This window comes from Grus americana, chromosome 5 (genome assembly GCF_028858705.1).
Source record: "Grus americana isolate bGruAme1 chromosome 5, bGruAme1.mat, whole genome shotgun sequence".
Lineage (NCBI taxonomy): Eukaryota > Metazoa > Chordata > Aves > Gruiformes > Gruidae > Grus > Grus americana.
Window position 1 is genome coordinate 6,251,690 of NC_072856.1, and position 19,828 is coordinate 6,271,517.

Consider the following 19,828-nt stretch of genomic DNA (forward strand, 5'->3'; position numbering starts at 1 on the left):
TTTCATGTATTCTAGTCTATTAACCTTAGTAGTAGAAAATTTCCTTACATGTCTTGAATTTTTCTTACTGAAATTGAAGCCAATTCGTCATAATGGTATCTCCCGTAGACTTGGGAAGTAGATTTTTTTTTTTTAAATTTTGCAGATTTTGAAATTTGTTATCCTGTGACTCTCACAGTATTCTTCTTTTTTAGATTAACATATGTAGAATTTTTTTGCCAGTCTTACTTCGGTCCATGTTTGTATACCATTAATGCTTCGTGTTAGTCATATCTGAACTTGTTTTCTTTGGTCTGCGTCCATTCGCAGTGCCCTAAATGGACACTGAAGTCCAGCTGGACATTTCACTCACGCTGAGCAGAGCAAAGAACTGTGTCTGTACTCACAGTATTCTCTGCCTTTTCTGCAAAAGCATGACGTACTCAGTGGTGATATCATCTTGAGTCATTCATCCCTACTGTTCTATATTCTCTATTTGTTTTATTGATTATTCCTGTCTGTATTTAGTGTCTTTAGTGAATGTCATCCTATTTTTTTCCAGTTTATCACGGTAAGTTTAGATAAATCCCATCTTTTATGACACATAGAGTTCTGGTTTGATGTCGCCACAGTATTTAATGAGTGTATGTTTAGTTCAGTTCGTGAATGATACATATGCCAAAGAAAGCTCTGTCCCTCAGAGAGGTAGTCTATTCTTTCCAGTACTTTTCCAAAAATGAATGTCATACTAATGGATGTATAAGTCATGACCTCTTCAGTTTCTGTCTTTCTGAAGATGTGTATCACGCTTCTTATTTTTCCAGTCTTAAGGTTCTTCATCCATTCTGCTGAGTCTGTAAGGAACTGAGATCTCAGAGCCTAATACCACTTCCTAAAGCAATAAAAGCGATGATGCACAACCACGACCAAAAGAAAACAATCAAGTGAAAATTCTAATCAATCTGTAATTGTACAGAGTCATATTAGAGACAAAAATGATCTTTTGCCTAAAAAAATTAGTCTAAAATTTTAGGGCTGCTCCTAAAAAAAGGTACCGTGTACCGTAGCATTTAAATTTGGCTGAAAAGGGGTGGAGATGGTGGTGGAAATAAATCATATGTCAACCCACCAAAAAAATTTTAAAATAATTTGGGGCAGAAAGGCTTAAGTAATACTTTGGGTCAAAGACATCACATGCCATTTGCCCCAGACTTTGAGAGATGACCTCAGTAGTTTTATTTTGAGTAATTATTTCAAACTACGATTTGTTCTTTTGTAGAAAAGATCTCTGGGCATAGGAGACGACATCATGGCTGCAAGTATTGCAAAATGCTTTTCTTCATCTTTAGCTCAGGAATTATGATCTTTGTGCTGATATTACTAAACATTTGTGAGTAACAGATCCAGGATTTGGTGGTTACACATGCAGATCAGGTTGTCTACAAGCTTAAAACTTATGGAGTGGTTTGCATTTCGTGCTCTGGTTCCATTTGTGTACGTTGGTTTGTGCAGAGCCAGATAGTAAGATTGATGGTATTTTTCTTTTAAAGCATTTGCAAAACAAGGTCATTACAAAATCGGTAAAGTTATATGTTTAATAGCTTGATCAGTGTTTAGGGCTCTTTCCCAGAAGTTGCTGTGTCTGGTGATGTATGACAGCGAGGAGCACGTTGCTAGGGAGAGCTGAATTTTCACGTTGCAGTGTGATCATGTACAGCTATTATTTTGATGACTTGCTTGAAAATAGGTGTGTTTTCTTCAAGGACTATCCTTGTTTGTTGAAAGTCATCTTGATGACAGGAAGAAAATTGTAAGGATATTCCTGAAAGCAATCGCATTGATGGCTGAAGAAAGGGAAGTGTATTGTGGATTTTTTTTTTATTCATTTTCGAAGTTGTTGTTATCTGAAGATTATTCTATTTGTCTGTGGATTTCTAGAATGCAATAATTTTACAGAATTCAATTTTTTGCTGTTTTGAGAATAACAGAATTGAATATGAACTTTGTGCCAGGGTTTTTTTGCTGATGAAGCTGGCAGGCCGCATTCTGAGGTGGATGACTGATGAGCTAGGCTGTGCGGGGTTTTATGGGGTACAGCCATGAGTGAGAATTGATGTTTTCTTTGAGTCCTAAGATAAGAGATTGTGGGTTCTTCCTTGAGCTATTTCTACTCTGTAGTATTATGAACATTGAATTTAGTCTTCATGGTTTCGGAACCCTGTAACTCTTGCTGCATGTGGTAGTTCAGTCTTAGAAACTGCTAGATTTTGTTTTTTCTCTCCAAATGAGGAGGTTTATGATGGGTTTTGTTTGTTTTTATAATGCTTTTGTTGATTATTCACTTTGGGATTTTTTTTTCTTGATCGAGTCAATATGTTTGTACACTTTGATATGTATTTGGATGTTGCCTACTGTTGGATTTGTAATTTTGGTTTTCAGGTTTTCAATTATTTGTGAGTAGATCTGGCTACTTAGTGGATGTAGAAAGAAAAATGCTTTAAGACAGAGAATTGTTGAGTTGTTTTTCTCAGTAGCAGCTGAGGTCCCTGGGAGAGACAGGAAATGGAAATTTGCTTAATTGATTTTTGTAAAATGTATTAGGGCTGTTGCATAAATATCTGTAGTTGATGTTTGGGTGGTAGGAGATGGCATGATTACTTTTCAGATAGCTATCTTGCTGAGATAACATAGTTAGTATAGGGAGTATTTCCTCATCTTCTGTTACGTGGTCTTTCATCACTGTGTGGTGAGTAAGTGCTACTTCTTTTCATGAAGTACAAGATTTCTTTTGGGTTTGTGTTGTTGTTGTGTTTGTTGGGCTTTTTTAATTTGGTTTCTTTTGTAGTAGGTAATTTTTTTTCCCCTGAATGGTGGTGTAGTGTATTTTCACAACATTGACAAAAATGTGTGTAGACTAGTTTGTGTGTGTGTTGCTTAGGAAGTAGGTGTCCCTGTTTACCTTGGCATCTTTTTGCTGGTGCATATTTTCCCTTTCAAATGCCATATTTTAGCATTTTGTATATTGTTGCGATGATGTTATAATCATTAGTAATGTGTTAACGTGTAATATGTTAGCAACACAGGAGCGGCCTGAAGATCTAGACGGAATTGGCCGCTCAAAAATACTTGCAAGCTGTTTGCAGACATGGGAATTGTTTAATATAAAGAGATAAGTGTCATACAAGAAGGTGGAGGGATGTCATTGTATGTATTTCCCAGTAAGGACATTGGATTATGTATTAACATAATTCATTGATCTCTTTATTGAAACAAATCTCCTTTGCCTATTTTTTTAATGGGTTTCATGCAGTTTTGGAAATCACAGATTTGCAAAATGTGAATATCATTCCAGTACGTAGTAATTCTGGTCTAGTAGTTTATTGTCCGTACACTTTTTACAACACGGTTTTGAGCATGAAAAATTGTTGTAGCTTTTTTAATGAACTGAAAAATTCATTTTTAAGTTTCTATATGCCCCTGAGGATGCGACCTTAAGGATATGGACTTGCATTAGAACGTAATGCAGTCTTAAACAGCTAGGCTGAGCTACTGTGTGAGACAAGGCTAGTCAATAGCCAGCATGAGACAAGGTTACTTAAATCTAGCAGCAGCAGCTCCACATTTAACTGGCAACGTACAGCTACTCAATCAACTTACAGACCTGGTCCAGCTCCCGCTAAAATGAGGAGAGGTTTACTATTGTTATCAAATTGAAATTGATTGGAACTTTGACTGCTATTTTCCAAATGGTTTAATTATAATAATGATTTTGAGTGTGCCCAGTAGGGTTGAAAAATTTAAAAAATTTGTCACATAGTGAAAAATTCCAAACTGCTCAAACGTCAGAGAAAAGAGCAGGACTGAGGGAAAGACATAGGAGAAGCTGAAAGAGGAGTCACAGCCTCATCTGCTGTGAACATGTAGCAGGAAAAAGAGAGAATGTTTTCTATGAAAACTAGGGATCTGGATCCATGAGTGCTTTATGTCAAAAGGGGGCAAGGTGTTGTATGAGTAATGCCGATGCCAGAAGTACACTTTGTGACCAGCTGTTTTGGAACAATCATTTTTTTTTTTTCAACATTTAAGCTTCTGCAGCGGTAGGCACTGGAGAAATTGCCAAGACAAATGTCTTTTTCTGAAATATTAGACCTGAAAACTTTTTATGCTGAGGATATTGAGACAAGACGTGCTGTCAGCTTCCGTGCAGTAAGGGAAGGAACGGCCAGGCACGAACATGACAAATTGTGAAAAGGAAGAGCAGGCACCAGCCATCGGCCCCATGCGCGTTGACTTTCCTTGGAACCAGAGAGGCTGGAGGAGCAGCAGCCAAGGTGGTGCCTTGGGCACCAGGTCCTTGGTGGTACCTGGCACACGTTGAAATCCAGAACGTGCTGAATGTGTTAGGCTTGGCTTTATTCATCAGCTGAATAGGAGGTAATGTTTTCAAAATGGGAAGTTTTAAGATAGTTATCTCTTGACAAACACTGATTCTCACTCAAGAAAAGTAGTAGTAAATGTTTCCTACACGCTACTGACAGAGGTGTGGAGCATTCTGGTATGCCTAAAATGAATTTTAAAATGCTTATCCCCTTAGCGTTTGTTCTCTTACTGCTAAAATAAGCAATACAACCATTTAAAGATGACTGACTCGGAAGAGAAGGACCAGCAGGTTCTGTAATCATGTGGATCGGTTATCCATCGGACATAACAACAAGTGCTAAAACCAAACGGTCTGTTTTACTTCCTTTTTAAAATGTACATCCCGAATAGTCACAAATGAGAGAGAAGAGCATTGTGGCAGTAATGAGCATTAAGAAAATGTAAAAGCTGTGAGTCTTTGCAAAAATGATGGTTTTAACTGACGATTCTTCTTGTTGTATGTGCTTCAAATATAATTCAGACGTTGCTGAACGTCTGGGTTTTGCTGCACATCTGATTAAATGGAATAGCTGCCAAAACCTGTTCTTCTCGGTTACATTTAACACCTTGTGCTACAGTAAACAGTACAATTTAGAAGCATAAGTCTTTTTCTAAGCTACAAATAATGCTTGCAGGATAAGCACAGTAGAATTGTGTTTACCAGATAATTTATTCTAATTTCTAGTGAAGTGGTTTTCAATTAAACAGTTGTCCTAGTTAGAAAATATAATCAATTAAAAAATAAAAATTTGTACAGTAAATATTTTATCTTTCTTCATACGCATTTATTTAAGGCCTATACAGGGAAAAATGGAGTTCGGAATATCCAATCTATTTAACGTGTGATTAAACATCACTTAGTCAATCATGTTTTCTAGTTAAGCAGAATGTGTGATTCTTTTGTCCTCAATAAACAGCAATACATCCTTAAAAGTTTTGTAAAAACCAGATACAATCCCAATTTATTATGTGTTGAAGTGAAGAAAATGCAGTCAGGACTAAGTTTATCTCTGCACGTGTGAGTAATCCTTCTAATGTGAAGCCATAACCTAGCCTTTTCTGGAAAAACAAAACAAAAAACCCCAACCCTTTGAAAATATTTGTGTAAGGAAAAGAAAGGGAATGGAAGTGGTTTGGTTTCCTTTTTTTCCCCTGAGTATTTTATGCAGTTACAAGTTAAAAAAAAAAAAAAAAACCCAAACCACAAATAAAACAAAAAACCCACCGCCACCAGCAGCAGCAGCAAAAGCCATCGCTATATACTTCATATTCCACATTGACATGCTGTACAAAGTTTCTGGGAAAGAAATGCTAGAAAGCTTTTTAAAAACCATTTTTTGGCTGTGCTAACAAGCGTGCAGTGTTTGTAATAGCTGTACAGCCGGGCAGCCCCGTCACCCGCCTGACCTGGACCATAACCCTTGCTTGTTCTGGGGGTGGAATTCGTATCCCGCTATTAACCTGGAATAGATCTGGGATCAAATAAGACTGAAATGTTAAGGTGGGCACCACTCCCTCTGTCCTCCTTCTGACTCCAGGCAGCATATGCAGGGTTTGATCGTACTAAAGGGTCCTGTTTCTGGGATTTTTCAGAAGGAAATAGGATTTTTTTTTTTCCAACGAGTCGTTGTGTTACTGGGTTTGTTAAATTGTACACAGAAATAGGATCACGGCCTGGTTTTGCTGACCTGTACCTTCAGGAAAAGTCTTAGTAATTCACCTCCCGGGTGAGAAGCTTTAGGTTTTGTCTGACTCCTGAGAAGAAACGGGAGGACTTGGAGGAGGAGATGTCTCTGGAAAAGCCTATGGACTAGTCAGGTTTGGGAGAAGGTTCAGATCTACCATTTCAGGGTAAAATACCAACAAGAACATTTAAAGGAGCCGTATTTGGAGCTTATTTGTAAAGTACCACGTTGTTATCAACAATACATAATCCAACAGTAATTTATTCATTGTATTTCTGTGGGTTGGTTTCTTGCAAGAAAGATCATTGAAAGGATTAATCTTTTAGAACAAGCAAAAGTTGTAACTTCTCCAAAGGTACACAAAAGACCACTAGTGAATGTTTTTCTCCTAACATGACTAAAGAAGCATGAGAACTGAAAAGCTTCTGGCCACTGTTTTTCAGATTGCAAACCTTCTCTCTCATCCCCGTTTTGTTGCTTTTGTGTGACTTTGAGGAACATGAACATCCCAACTACCTAGACTGTATTGATATGATATTTATAAATTCTTGAACAAGTCATCATCCTAAAGGCATGTAGGCATTTCCTCCTTTTTTTTTTTTTTTTTTTTTTTTTCTTTTTTCGTTTATATTCAGAAATTCTGTCTGGTCTGAATTACTCATTAAAAAAACCCCAATCCTATGTCAATTTAGATTTCTTTCTATCTATTTGAAATCAGACTAGTCTTTTCTTTTTGCTTTTTATATTTATGCCGGGAACAATTTAAATGTGGGCATTTTGTGCAATGTAATTCACAATGAGTAAAGGTAAGTACATTCGTTTAAGTGAGTTAGAAAAGTGTAGTTCACTGACAGTAATTGCTCAGTGCAGTCTTTCCGAGGATGAAAAAATGATTTATCTCACTGTTTTCTCTGTAAGACCTGATTCTACAAGAATGCTGAAGAGAAACTTAATATTTTTATGTTTTTCCAGGCTATGCTTTTTAAAGGCACTTTCCTCCTTATCAGAATGGGGCTTATGTAGTTCTACTGGTGTGCTGTCCTTTTTCTTTATTCACTATCCAAGCCACATCAATTGAATTAGGCTCCCTAAAAAAACTTCTAAATTAAAAGGGTAGTGAAACTATTACAATATGAATTCAGCCTTGAGAGAGAAAAAAAAATAAAATCAGGAAAAAAAATTGATTGTTCTGCAGTTTTGGGTCACTACTCTCGAATGGTTCATCAAAAATGCATTTTTAATGCCAGGATTTTATTCCCACTTGATGTCAGTTGGATTGCTATCACTGGCCTATTGGCTCAGTAATCTGTGAAAGTTACAGAAAAAGTCCATCAAAATACGACATTACCAAAAATAAGAATAAGATTCAATACATGATACATTCAGAAAGACTTTATGAATATGCGTGAGCCTGTCCTCTGGACAAATACCTTTTCACCATAGATGGCAGAACGTTTTACTTGATGTGAGCAGTGTCAGGACAATGTGTTAGATTAATGAATTCTTTCTAATGGTAGGCAGCAATTAACAAAATTAAACACTTTTCCTCCAACTTGATTTTTGATATGGCTGCACTTTGAGCACAAGATGTTACATAGCACCAGCCATTCCCCTGCAAGGAAAGCAGCAGTCACTTGTGACCACCGTTACCTGCTTCCTATCAACTACCCGGATTTTCAGATGCTACATAATGCACGTGTTGAAGAAAACCAGGCATCCTGAAATTCATAACTTCAGCTCTGCTGTTCCACTGATTTAAACTGTAAAGCAGATGGTGCTGAATGGAGAAGTTTCCTAGTTGTCTGGCTCACGCCATGCGGCAATCCGTCACCATCCGTGTGATTCTAATCCTTTAGCAATGCACGCCATCAGAGAGGCCACCCTGGCCTTTCGTTTGTCATGCAAACCTTATTTTGGGTCATTTCCTTTGTAATGGCAATTCAAATGATTTTTTTATGTATACGGTTTTTCAAATCTTAGTTCTCATTAATTGAAAATGTATTAATTTGTATAACAGTACTGTAAAAATAGTTTAATAAGTAGCAATAATTAAAATGTTAATGATATGAGTAATTACTTGGTCTAGTTCTAGTATCTAATGAGAACTGTCTCTGCATCAGATAGAGCCAAGCTTAATGATCAGTCTTTCAAACATTGACTGGGTCCATGTCTATTGTAAGTGGTACTATGTACTGTATTTAGTAATAAATGCAAATGTTGCTGCACTCTAGAAAAATTCTTATATATTTGTTAGTTTTTGCTCTAATAAGGCAATGATAAGTGCAGTTAAATTTTGTGAATTCTAATGAAATGGAAGTATTCTGTCTGTATTGGATTGGATGCTCTGTTGCCAGACTGGGGAGCCAAACCAGCGCTCTGATCTGTGTTGTGTGTGTGACAGCGACTGGTATCAGGTGTGGAAATTGGGGACTGCATTCACAAGAGACTTCCCTGCATCTGAGCAAACAGTTGTCTTCTGCTTTAAGCAGGATTGCCTAGTCATGCATGATTTTGACTAATGAAACTGTGGCTGCTCTGATAAATCTGCAGATAAATGCCTAATCCTGTTTTAAAATGCTACTAAGTAGTTCTTTACATGAGCAGGGAACTGGAAACGCCAGGCTTTTGTCATTTTATCAGCCTGTTGCCTAATCCTAATAGTTGTTTTATGCCTAATGCTAATAAATGTCACTTGAAGTATCTGATGAGGACTACAGGCTTCTCTAAGCTGATGCACATCAGCTATGATATGTGCTGGAAGCGCTGTCATTGCCCCCACGCAGAGACCAAGTTAACCATGTTTTGTGGGGTTTATGCTAAGCAGCATTTAGGTTGTATGGCTATACATTAAGCTATGCTACGGTCAGCAGAGTGCACGTGGTCTTGAAAAGTCTGGCAAGAAAATAGGATCTGGCTGGGGATGAACTTCAGAAACCTGGTGAGCATGGGGTGCTTGCAGATGTTGGGTCAAAATGAAAATGTGTTGCTCTTTAACTGAGAAATGAGAACTTGATCCAATTATTTTGTATGCACCAAATGTGCATTACCAAATCAGAATTTCAGAGAGAAAGGATAACTGGTTAGTCCAGTGTCTTTCTCTACGGTTCCCTTCATAAACAGGGAAAACAACTAGTGGGCAGTTTTTGCAAATACAACAGTAAAATACAACTGTGCCTTATTCCTTTTGCTTGCATAGTAATGTGCTATTGATGACGGGGCAGAGAACTGCAGGAATCTGGGAGCTCCTGCTTCCCTCAAATGGAAAGTTTTTGCAGATAATGTATTTCCCTAAAGCGAGCAGTCTGTTTGAGGTGTATCTAGCTCCTAGGAAAGAGGAGAGAAATTTATTGTCTTTATCTACCGAGGATTTAAAAGCATCTCCTGAGCCACTGCGCTCAATACGTTGCATCTACGTTGTAAAAAGCCCGATCTCCTCCTGAAGGACTATGCAGGAAAATAATGTTACATCATATAAAAAGCCAACGGTCCATCCACACGGGGTGCAGGCTGCTTGCCTGGCCCTGACTTCAAACACAAATCTCCCCAAATGCTTTCTCTATGGTTTCATACCTTGCTATTATTGTGAATTTTCCTTTCATATTTCCAGGGAAGGAGATGGGGAAACAAATCTGGAGTTAACTCCTTGTATACCAGCAGCTAGTAGCATTTGATAAGGTGTCTACATGCATGAACGTTCGGGGGTTTTCTAATTTCTGTGTATGCCAAGTTATGTTAATGTTAGCGTCTCAGTGTGTAAAACTACAATACAGTGTTTCAGATTACAAACGGAAGTCAGATAAATGAACAAAATAATAAAAACTGTTTGAATACTTTGCATTTTCCAGAAGGATATTATGGCATAATTCTAAATACTTTATGGAATTACTTTTGCTGCTGACATTGAAATTAGAGTAAACTTGCATTCACGTAAATGGAGTGGATTTGAGCCCAGTTCTCACATAAAAATACACTTGTTCTCAGGGAAAAAAGTATCCCTTGAGGCCTGGTCTTTTTGCAAGCAATTCTGACCCAATTCATATATATTACTTTTCTGACCCAATTCATATATATTACTTGTAAAATTTATATTCTTTCCTCTCTCACGGGCACTGCATAGAAAAATTACAGGGGAAAAACCGCATTGTAGATTGCATCAGCTTTTTCTTCTTTATTCCCACAGGCACAACAGCTAACAGATCTGGAGCAAAAACTAGCAGTTGCAAAAGATGAATTGGAAAAGGCAGCCCTTGACAAAGTAAGAAGCGTAACGTAATGTAAGCGTGTTTATCTCTATCAGCTCGGAATGTTCCAGTGTAATTTGACAAAAACAAATGGAAGTCTCGCAATGATTTAGATGCATACTTAATTGCATGTACCTGGGAGTAATGCTACTGAAATCAGTGGCACAAATCACGATGCATGAAGTTAAGTACAGCTGCAAAGTTATTTAAGACGGCAATCAAATTAGAAAGAAACGTCTCAAAACTCCACAGAAAGCCAAATGCTACGGTTCTTTATGTGCAAAAGTACATTAACGAGAACGTGCCTGTAACGATACGTTTTGGTCTGAGGTTTAGTTGTAGTTCCGAGCAGGCTGCAGTACAGCAATGGGTCAGTCTCTCGTTAGGCGGGACAGATGTGACAGAGTTCACTCTCCTGTGGGCAGAGGTGCCCGCTCACGCCCGGGAGGCTGTGGGGAATCCCAGGAAGGGGACGAAGCAGGACACGTTCACTCCTGTCAGCTGTGCCACAGGGGAACTTTCTTCCACATTTAGGGCAGCTGGGAAGAAAATCTCATGCAATGGGGAAGCAGTGAATCAGAAAGGAAAAAAACATCAATACGCTATCAAAAAATACTTTTTTGGTTTAGTTTTCTCGTATTTTCAGGTTCCATTAGACATCTATAAAAAAGTATGCCTCTTGCACTAAAAGCTTTTTTCTTTAATCTATGATATTGCAATCACAGAAATCATCCTCTCGAGTGAGGATTTGCATCCAGCATTGCAAAATGTCATCTACGTAAGCAATGCTCACAGGAGCATTATTCAAACCTGTGTGCGCATCATCTGGTGATCTGTCATGTGTTTCTTGTTAGCACACTGAACTGCTCCACGTATTAATTTAAAAATTAAGTATGTTTCTCTTTTGCACGTATAACACTCACAGACGTGGTCTCTCGTTAGTGCCAATATACCGTCTGTGGCAATGGCAAGAGAGCAATGCTTGCCGTAAATATCTTCTCAATGCAGTTATTCATTATCATGCAGACAGTTGTGAAGGAGAAAGCAAAGAAGGTTTGACATCAGGAACTTTTAATGAGAAGGCTATTAAGGGATTCTGTCTGCAAATTAAAAGGGGATTTGCAGCACACCCAACTGACTCCTCTGACCCTCTGTTTCTTTCCTATTAAATATTATAGAATTTTAATTTAGGGCTCAGTTATGGTTCTCCAGGCTTACCAGAAGCCCAGTGTCATCATCTTGCAAATCATCGAGAGAGTCATTGGATGGCGTCATTGCTTACATGCTGTGAAAGTGCAGTGGAAATGGCAAGCAGGAGCTAAAAAAAAAAAAAAAAAGCAGTGCAAATAAAGGAAAAAAACCCAAGTTCATGCCAGTGAGAATTGTGGGACGGTTTTATGAGACTAGAAATACCCATGTTTGACTAGTTCTAACTGCGGGGTAAGACCGTTTAAGTTGTAGGTACCTTTTCCCCCTTGTTAAGAGCTTTTCTATGTGAACTATGAACTGGAAAGAGCTAGAGACGGCCAATGGTCCATCCATGTCTTCTGTAAAGACTTGGCCTTAACTGTTTTGACAGTGTTAGCATACATAGTTTCAGCTATAGGAATGGAAGCAATGTGCAGAGCAATGTGCATTTTTGGAACATGAGCTGTATTTGAAATGAATATTTGAGTGAGTGAATCTCGAGCTGTGCCTATAAATAGGCATTAATTTGTATTTTTCTTTTGGGAGGGTATCAGACTTTTCTATTAAATATTATTTTGTGCTGACAGTGGGCTTAGTGTCTCTCAAGTCTATTTACACTACAGCACTTTTCTAGTTCCAGTGACGGACCCTTGGAAGACTGACAAATTTTGCATTACCGCAATCTAAATTATTCTATATTGAATCCAACCACATGACAAGAGTATAAACAGATCTGGGAAATCTGAAGGCATGCATCATATGTTGGCAGTATTTTGACCAGCCAACAGCCTATTTTGACCACAATCGCATCTACGCAAGGTTATCGAGAACTTTGTCAAACGACATCCCTGGTTCCAATAGTGCTTCCGTAAGTTGTACTCTTGTGCTGCCCATTTATACGTCTCCTATCACAAAAGTCAAAATTGACTTTTGCGACCCACAGGATGAAAACAAAATGATCTATTCTGCTTTTACCTTTGGAATGGCAAAATGGCTGGCTGTAGCCAAGGCAGAACAAGCACTGGATGGCAGGGGTGGGAGATGAGAGGATGAGAAATTATCCAGCGGGATTTCCAGATGGGAGGAGCACGGTTTCAGATCAGTGTGATTTTCAGGGAGCATTAGGGTCATATAGTGCTATGATAGCCGAGTCCATATCTTCAAGCAAAATTAGGCAGTCTGCTACCTTTGCCAGTTTGGTGTCTGAACTTATTTTGACTATGTCAAATGGTGATTTATGTTCTCTGTGCAGTCACTTGAAAAGGTAGGGGAAAAGACATATTACACGACAAGATGTACGCTAAGATCTTCTGTTGTCAATTAGAAATTAAAAGACCCCTGAGTCAGATGGATAAAGTAATCCTTTCCCTTTTACGTTGCCATTAGGTCAGAGACATATCAGCCTGACTCGGGGTTCATACGTGTTAATAAGTAATTCATACCAAGTGCTGTCCTCTTTGATGGTAACCTAGCATTCCTCCTCACTGCACACATCTGAAGGGAAAGACATTCAGTTTTGTCTGTTTGCAAACCAACCAAACTCTATTCTAGCTCCTCTTGCTTTGATTTTTCCTTATCGTTCTGTGCATTAATAATCTTTTTATGGCTGTCTTTGATCCTACCATTGAAATGTACCCTACTAACTGGGTTGGCTTGTTTATTTTTAAAGGAACGTTCAGATTTTCGCGGTTATGAGATACATTCCCTGGTTCCAGTTCAGGGGAAGCTTATCTAATGTAAAACATGGAATATTTCTCAGGTTCTAAAAAATACCTGTTTAGCAAATAAACTAAAACAAGGTGGTGGATGCCAAATGCCATTGCTTAGGATTTGTATAACTAAAATATTTTTATATTGTATATGTAATATTTCACATACGTGGTATATAGGGTGTAATGTTACTCATACATGTATTTTCCATCAACTTTTGCCACGGTATACCTTGATTTATGTATCCTCAAAAAAATATTTGAAGGTTGAAATGCGCTGATGTAGCCTGTATTCATAGGCGCGTTCTGTGTCTTTGCAATATTTGCGAACATTTACTTTTCTGTAACTATTACATGGAAAAGTTTGGACGCTGTATGATATTTGGTAGATTATATTTTTGGTTCTTTTCAGATAAAATAATATTTAATAATTATTTGCAGTAATGTGGATAAAACTGCATGGGGGAAAGGGAAGAGTGCAATAACTTTCTAGGCAGTTTGGTGCGTAACGCACAGTAACCTAATCATACTTAAAAAACTGCTTTAAACAGCCTTAATTTCTTCCGTTAATAAGAAAAAGCAGCAGCTGCTTATAAATACTGGGTTTAATGCAGAGAGAGAAAGCAAGCAATTCTGTTCATAATAACGCATCTTAGACAGCTGATGATTTCTTATTTTCCGCAGGAGTCACAGCTGAAAGCTCTGAAGGAGACCGTGCAGCTTTGCCTGTCTTCTGTTCTGCACAATCAGCCTCCTGCTACGAATCTAATCCCTTCAAAACCAGCTGAGAAGCTGACATCCTCAGTTACAAAGGGCTCAAAAATTCCATTTCAAGTGACGAGCACCAAGGTATGGTTTCTCTCTCGTTTTATTTTTTTTTTACGTCTGTGAAAGTTCGTCCTGTAAGAGCATCCAACTGGAACTAAGGAGGGTTTTGAATTCATTAAAAGATTAGGATGAATTTTGAAGATAATTCTAAGTCTGTTTCTGATGTCGATAAACTTTTTTTTTTTTTAAGTTGGGAAGCAGCTACTCTTTTTGTTGGGGAGCAAAATTCTGTCTATCACTTGCTAAATGGACCATGTCTGCATAACAAATCTACGAGGAAGATGCATTTGCATCTAAAATAAGCGAGGATGCTAATTTATAGGATTATTTACCTGTCGGGCACTGATAGTGAGTTTGTGGTAATATATTACAAAACAGTAAGACAGGTTTTGCTTATCATGGGTGTTTTTAGTGAAAAAGACTGATAAAAAACCATAAAATAGTTCGGGACACCCAAATCAAAATTTGCCAGAAGGGATTTACGGAATTGATAATAGGCCGTAGGTGATATTCCAGTCATGCAAGATGGGAAGGGCAGTTTAGGAGAAAGCATGAGAAAAAAAAAAATTGATGAAAAATGTTTTGATTCAATAGATGGAAGCATTTTAATACAGTTGAGATTTACAGTGATTAACAACTGTCCTGATAATTTTAATCTCCAGTGTTACATTTTGCTCATGTATTCAACTGATTCAATAGACTTAGAAGAAATCTGTGATTTCAATTAAAAAGGAAATTTTACAGAAAAATGACTGAAGAACACTTTAATGTTCTCCTTATATTCCAAAACTCTTTCCTGAAATATAAGTAGGAATTGCTAACTCATAGCTAATTTGTAATTTTTATACGGCAGCTGTTTTTACTCAGTACAGAGGCTGAATCCAAAAATAAGCAATCTTTCTCTATGTAATTAAAATTGAAATATAATTTCAGAAAACAGAATGTAGTTATAAAATTGGATCTCACGTTGCTACTCTTAGAATAACGATTGTCGGTTCCTCAATAGCTGTTTTATAGGAAGAAACCTTCTTCCCCAAAATTATTACCTCTGGAACCAAAGCACTGAATTAATAGCAGCACATGGAGCTATTAGTGCTCATTAAGACTAAGATCGCTAGTTGTGTGTTCTGCAGGAGAGTGGACTCTTCTTTTTTTAAGTCATGAAGATTGAGCTTCACTCTGGGATCTCAGGAGCACGTTTTTCCTACTTAATATGGCTGTAGAACTGTCTGTCTTGTTCTTACCGTCCTTCTCTTCAGGCTGGAAGTGTTTGTGCCTCTGTCATGCAAGCTTAGATGTAGTGAGGGATAAGGCCCTGTATTTCAGATTGGTAGAGAGCCTTTGAAGCATTTGAGGTCTCCTCGGTTTTACAGGTATTACTGCAATGAAGGAAACGGGCATAAAGTGTAGAGATGAGAATTAGATATTTTTTTTTTTTATTTAACTGAAACACAGAATACTTTTCTTTCTTTTTTCCGTGATCATATAGATTTTGTGTTTAATGTTCCTGTTTGTAAAATGTATCGGTATTTCCGTGCTCCAGCCTTTTGAGAACCAGTATTTTGTCCTCTGTATCCAAAAGTGCTGGAATAAGTTATACTGCCTCTTTAATCGACATCACTCACATTTCTCTGCACTTGGCATATGCCATGAAAATGTCTGAGGAAATAATGGTCTGCAATCCTCTTCTTCCACACATTGACACCTCCTTATTATAAAACTGTGCATTATCTGTGATTATAAACCCACTGAAATCTGCTACTGTGAAATAGGTTGTCAAAGAATCATAGTCAGTCCAGAATTATACCCTCTGTGCTTGAGCTGTATTATAGAAGGCTTTTTTTCATGATGACATCCATTCTTATGTATCTTTTCCTTGGCTTTTCCTTCCTCTTACAAACCAACTAACTCTAACTAGAGATACATAGCTTTTTTTTTTTTTTAAATTAGATTTGCAGAAACATTTTGATGTAGAAGTCTAGTATTTTTAGGTGAATATAAATGTGTGTGATCACTTAAATATGTTTGTGTATGTAAAAATGGGAACTTCAGATGAGCAGCACTTATGCATCTTGTCATGTCTGATGAGCAGCAGTTTCACCTCAGGGAAGAAATGATGATTTGTCTGGTAAATATCTTATTTCAAAGATATTCTCATCCAGCCTAAAAATTGCTTTCTAAAACTGTCAGAATTATTTTATATCCATTGAAGGGCACATCATATGCTGTATGATACCGTATGTATCACTTGGGGACAATTATCCCTGGGATTAGGGTGCTTCCTGCTTAAAAAAAAAAAAAAAGGAAATAAGTAGGTTGTGTATTTGTATTCATAATTGGTAGCTATAATACCTGAGTGCTTGTTAGAGATGATATTTAACACAAGAACATGGTGTAGAAAGGATAATTAGGAAAGCAAATTGCCAAATATCTTGTGAAGGTTCATTTTAAAAATTGATTTCCTAGTGAGGTATTTTGTTTTTTCTAGAGATCGTGATATAAAGAAACATAGAACAGTGCATAGAAGTGCCTGAATTAGTGCAAAAAAGTTGTCGTTCTGGATAGCTCCGTGATTTGGAAGAGTGGGTAGTCACGGGAAATTCTTACATTTAAATCACAGACCGAGTTCCCTTAAAGTCACCAAAAGCAGTATCAGTCTGAGGTGTGTTTTGTGGCACGTCTTAAATGAGTTAATATTTACAATATACAAGAACGTAAAGTACAGAATTTACCATTTGAATTGGCACTAATATTTGAGACCCATTTTCAAACCCGTTTTACCTGTCATGGACTTGTCGTAACACCGATACCAGTGGCGAAAGCATTGACTTCTACAAATGGATTTGAGGCTCTGTGCATACAAGTTCAATGACACTAATGACTAAAAGCAAGCATATCCAGCAGACTGGTCGTTAATCCGGAACTAGGAGGTCTGTAACTTTCTGGATTGTTAACAATTATTTTTATTATATAGTTTCTTTTGCACTGTAATGTCACAGCAATAACCATTCTTTGATCTGCCGGTGGAAAATGCTTCCAAACTAGGTTAGAGTTGTCGGATCTGCCTTGTGGCAATTTCCTTGCCTGCTTCCCATTACAGAGGTCACGAGGAAAGAGAAAAATGAAGAGAGAGGAGGAGGATGGAAACTCCACTTTTCCTTTTTGATCTCCAGGTGACGGCCTAAGGGCCTGGGTACTTATAAAGTATTGTTAATGGATGGAACCTGTAACATTTCCTAGGCTCCCTGCTGTGGGAAACGTGGGTTGGTATAATCCGTGAATCGGAGTGGTGGTACTGCCTTCCTACGGAGGCATTTTCCCCGCTTACTGCATCTTGGCATAACAAACAACTCCGTGAATATATATGGAGTTAATAGCTGGAATGCATTCTTACTCTATATTTTTTCAGTTCCTCTTTCTGAAAAAGGTTAATATACCTTAAAAAAAAAAAAAAGTTATCATTTAACTCTCTTTGGCTGTGCAGTGTAAAGATACCCGTGCTTCGAATGCAACATGATGAGCTGTAGTAACCCTGTGGAAAATTAACGGCAAACCGCAATCAGGAGTGAACGAGAAGAAAAGGCTATTTCCAGTAGCGAGGTTGAGTACACAAATGATGGGGAATACAGTGACACAGCTACCAGAATAATAGTGACTAGTTTGTTCTATAGTGGTTTTGCTTAATGCAAAAACATTGTTTTATGTATTCCCCAAACGAGTTCCCTCATTGTAAATACCCTGTGCTTTTTGTGTAGTTTGTCAACTGCATCTTAAGAGAGGAAGTACACGTGAATTTCAGACTGTGAAGATTAACAGCCCCTCCCGTATTGTAGATAGCGTAGGTGGAAAGAACACCTACAAATGCCACTTCAGCATCCTAGTCTTGCTGGAGGAAATACAGGCTGAATAAGAATGAGAACTATCCTTCTGTAGAAATGTATAGTTCAGACAGAAAAGGGAACTACCACTCCATTGTTAACAGATTTAAAGATCTCACAAAAAAATGCATCACTTTGTGGTTAAAAACTCCTGCAAGGAGCCATTGCCTCTGCCTCACATATATTGTGAATAATGTGGACTCCAGTATACGCTAATCAACGTAAAAATTCAGAAAAGTTTAAGTACTGTGGGCCATCCTCCTTTTATCTGGAAATAGAAATACTTCTTTCACCGTCAGAGTAAGCTTGGGGAACTTCCTATTTTTATTAGGCATAAGGAAGTTTTTTTGTTGGAGCAGGAATGAGGCAAGCTTCTGAGACTGTTCAAAGAAGGTACAAGTCTGGAAAGCTGGTCGAGAAACAAGGTAGACTCTGAAAACACTTTGAAATGTCCCTATAGCAAATTAAGAGGGTGAGTTTTCTGCGTTGGTACAGAAATCATGTATTTAGGTTAAATTTAAGCTCACAGTCACTATGAGTGCAGAGATACTGAGCATCTACTACAGATACAGAGCAAGGCTGCTGAAAAAATAAGATGATTGTCGTGCCAGGAGTCTTAGCTTCTTCACTAATTTAATCGGGGGGGTTGATTTTTTTTTTAAAAAACCCCATTTATAAAGGTTCTATGATTTATCTAGGAAGCTACAAGATTTCTTAGGCTATAGACCTTATCCATTTCATTCTACAAAAGTAGAAATGATTGATATAAATATTTGTATGTTAAAATAATAATATTTATTTGTACTAAATATCAGTTATACAATTATCGTACTACTGATAATACTGTAGTATATTATAATTATCTAATTGACTAGAAATTTGAAAAACATAGTTGCATGTCTCCATTTCTACATTGCACCCAATCCATATTTATGAAGACTGAACAAACTTTTTAAACTGTCTTTTAAGAGTTTTTGTAGATCCTAGAAAATTAACAAAATAGCTTCAGATTAATGAAAAATTAACCAGCTGAATGTAGCAATATATCATCTCATCTCCCTCTGTGGGTCAAGAAAGAAACCTAAATCAGAACAAATTACTTAAGGAAATAATTTTTGTTTTCTAAAATCAGAGCTATTACTGTTCATGTAATTTATCATGATATTCCAGTGTAAATGAAGGTTGTGACCCTTTGAACAAAGCAATTGCAAATTCTTTGCTCAAGAATCGATGAGACAACACAAATATAATTATGGACTTTTTTTTGTCCTTATAGGAAAGATTAAGACGCTGAAAGCTTTTCCAATGTGTCTGATTATATTGAAAGCTGGTGAAGAACTGTTTACAAGGGCATGGAGTGATAGAACAAAGGGTAATGGCTTTAAACTGAAAGAAGATAGGTTTAGATGAGATATTAGGAAGAAATTCTTCACGATGAGGGTGGCAAGGCACTGGAACAGGTTGCCCAGAGAGGCTGTGGATGCCCCTGGATCCCTGGGAGTGTTCCAGGCCAGGTTGGATGGGGCTTTGGGCAACCTGGGCTAGTGGAGGGTGTCCCTGCCCATGGCAGGGGGGCGGAACTAGATGGGCTTTAAGGTCCCTTCCAACCCCAGCCATTCTATGATTACCTTTACTCAGCGTGACCTCTGTTTAACACGCTGAAAACATAACTTGGAAGTTATTTCTCTCTAGGCATTACATTGCAAACTGACATTATGGCATTATGTTAGGAAGCACCCCAAATCTTGTGTGTAATAACCCCATTCCAGAGACCAAGAAGATGGGCAAATGGACTTCCGGAAAATAAAAGATGCTAAGCTGAATTTAAAAAGATATTAGTGAAATTAATTGGATATTCACAATATGTATATGCCTTTTGGTAACATAGTCTCTGTTTTGTG

At 37.7% G+C, this 19,828-nt stretch overlaps 1 protein-coding gene across 1 annotated transcript in view; it reads left to right on the top strand.

The window, feature by feature from the left end:
* LUZP2 (leucine zipper protein 2) overlaps window positions 1-19,828 on the top strand; it is a 202,616-nt gene that overhangs the window by 144,811 nt on the left and 37,977 nt on the right. Inside the window, exons 8-9 of the mRNA XM_054828713.1 lie at window positions 10,264-10,338; window positions 13,906-14,070. Of these exons, the coding sequence (XP_054684688.1) occupies window positions 10,264-10,338; window positions 13,906-14,070 (240 nt within the window). The remainder of the gene's footprint in view (window positions 1-10,263; window positions 10,339-13,905; window positions 14,071-19,828) is intronic.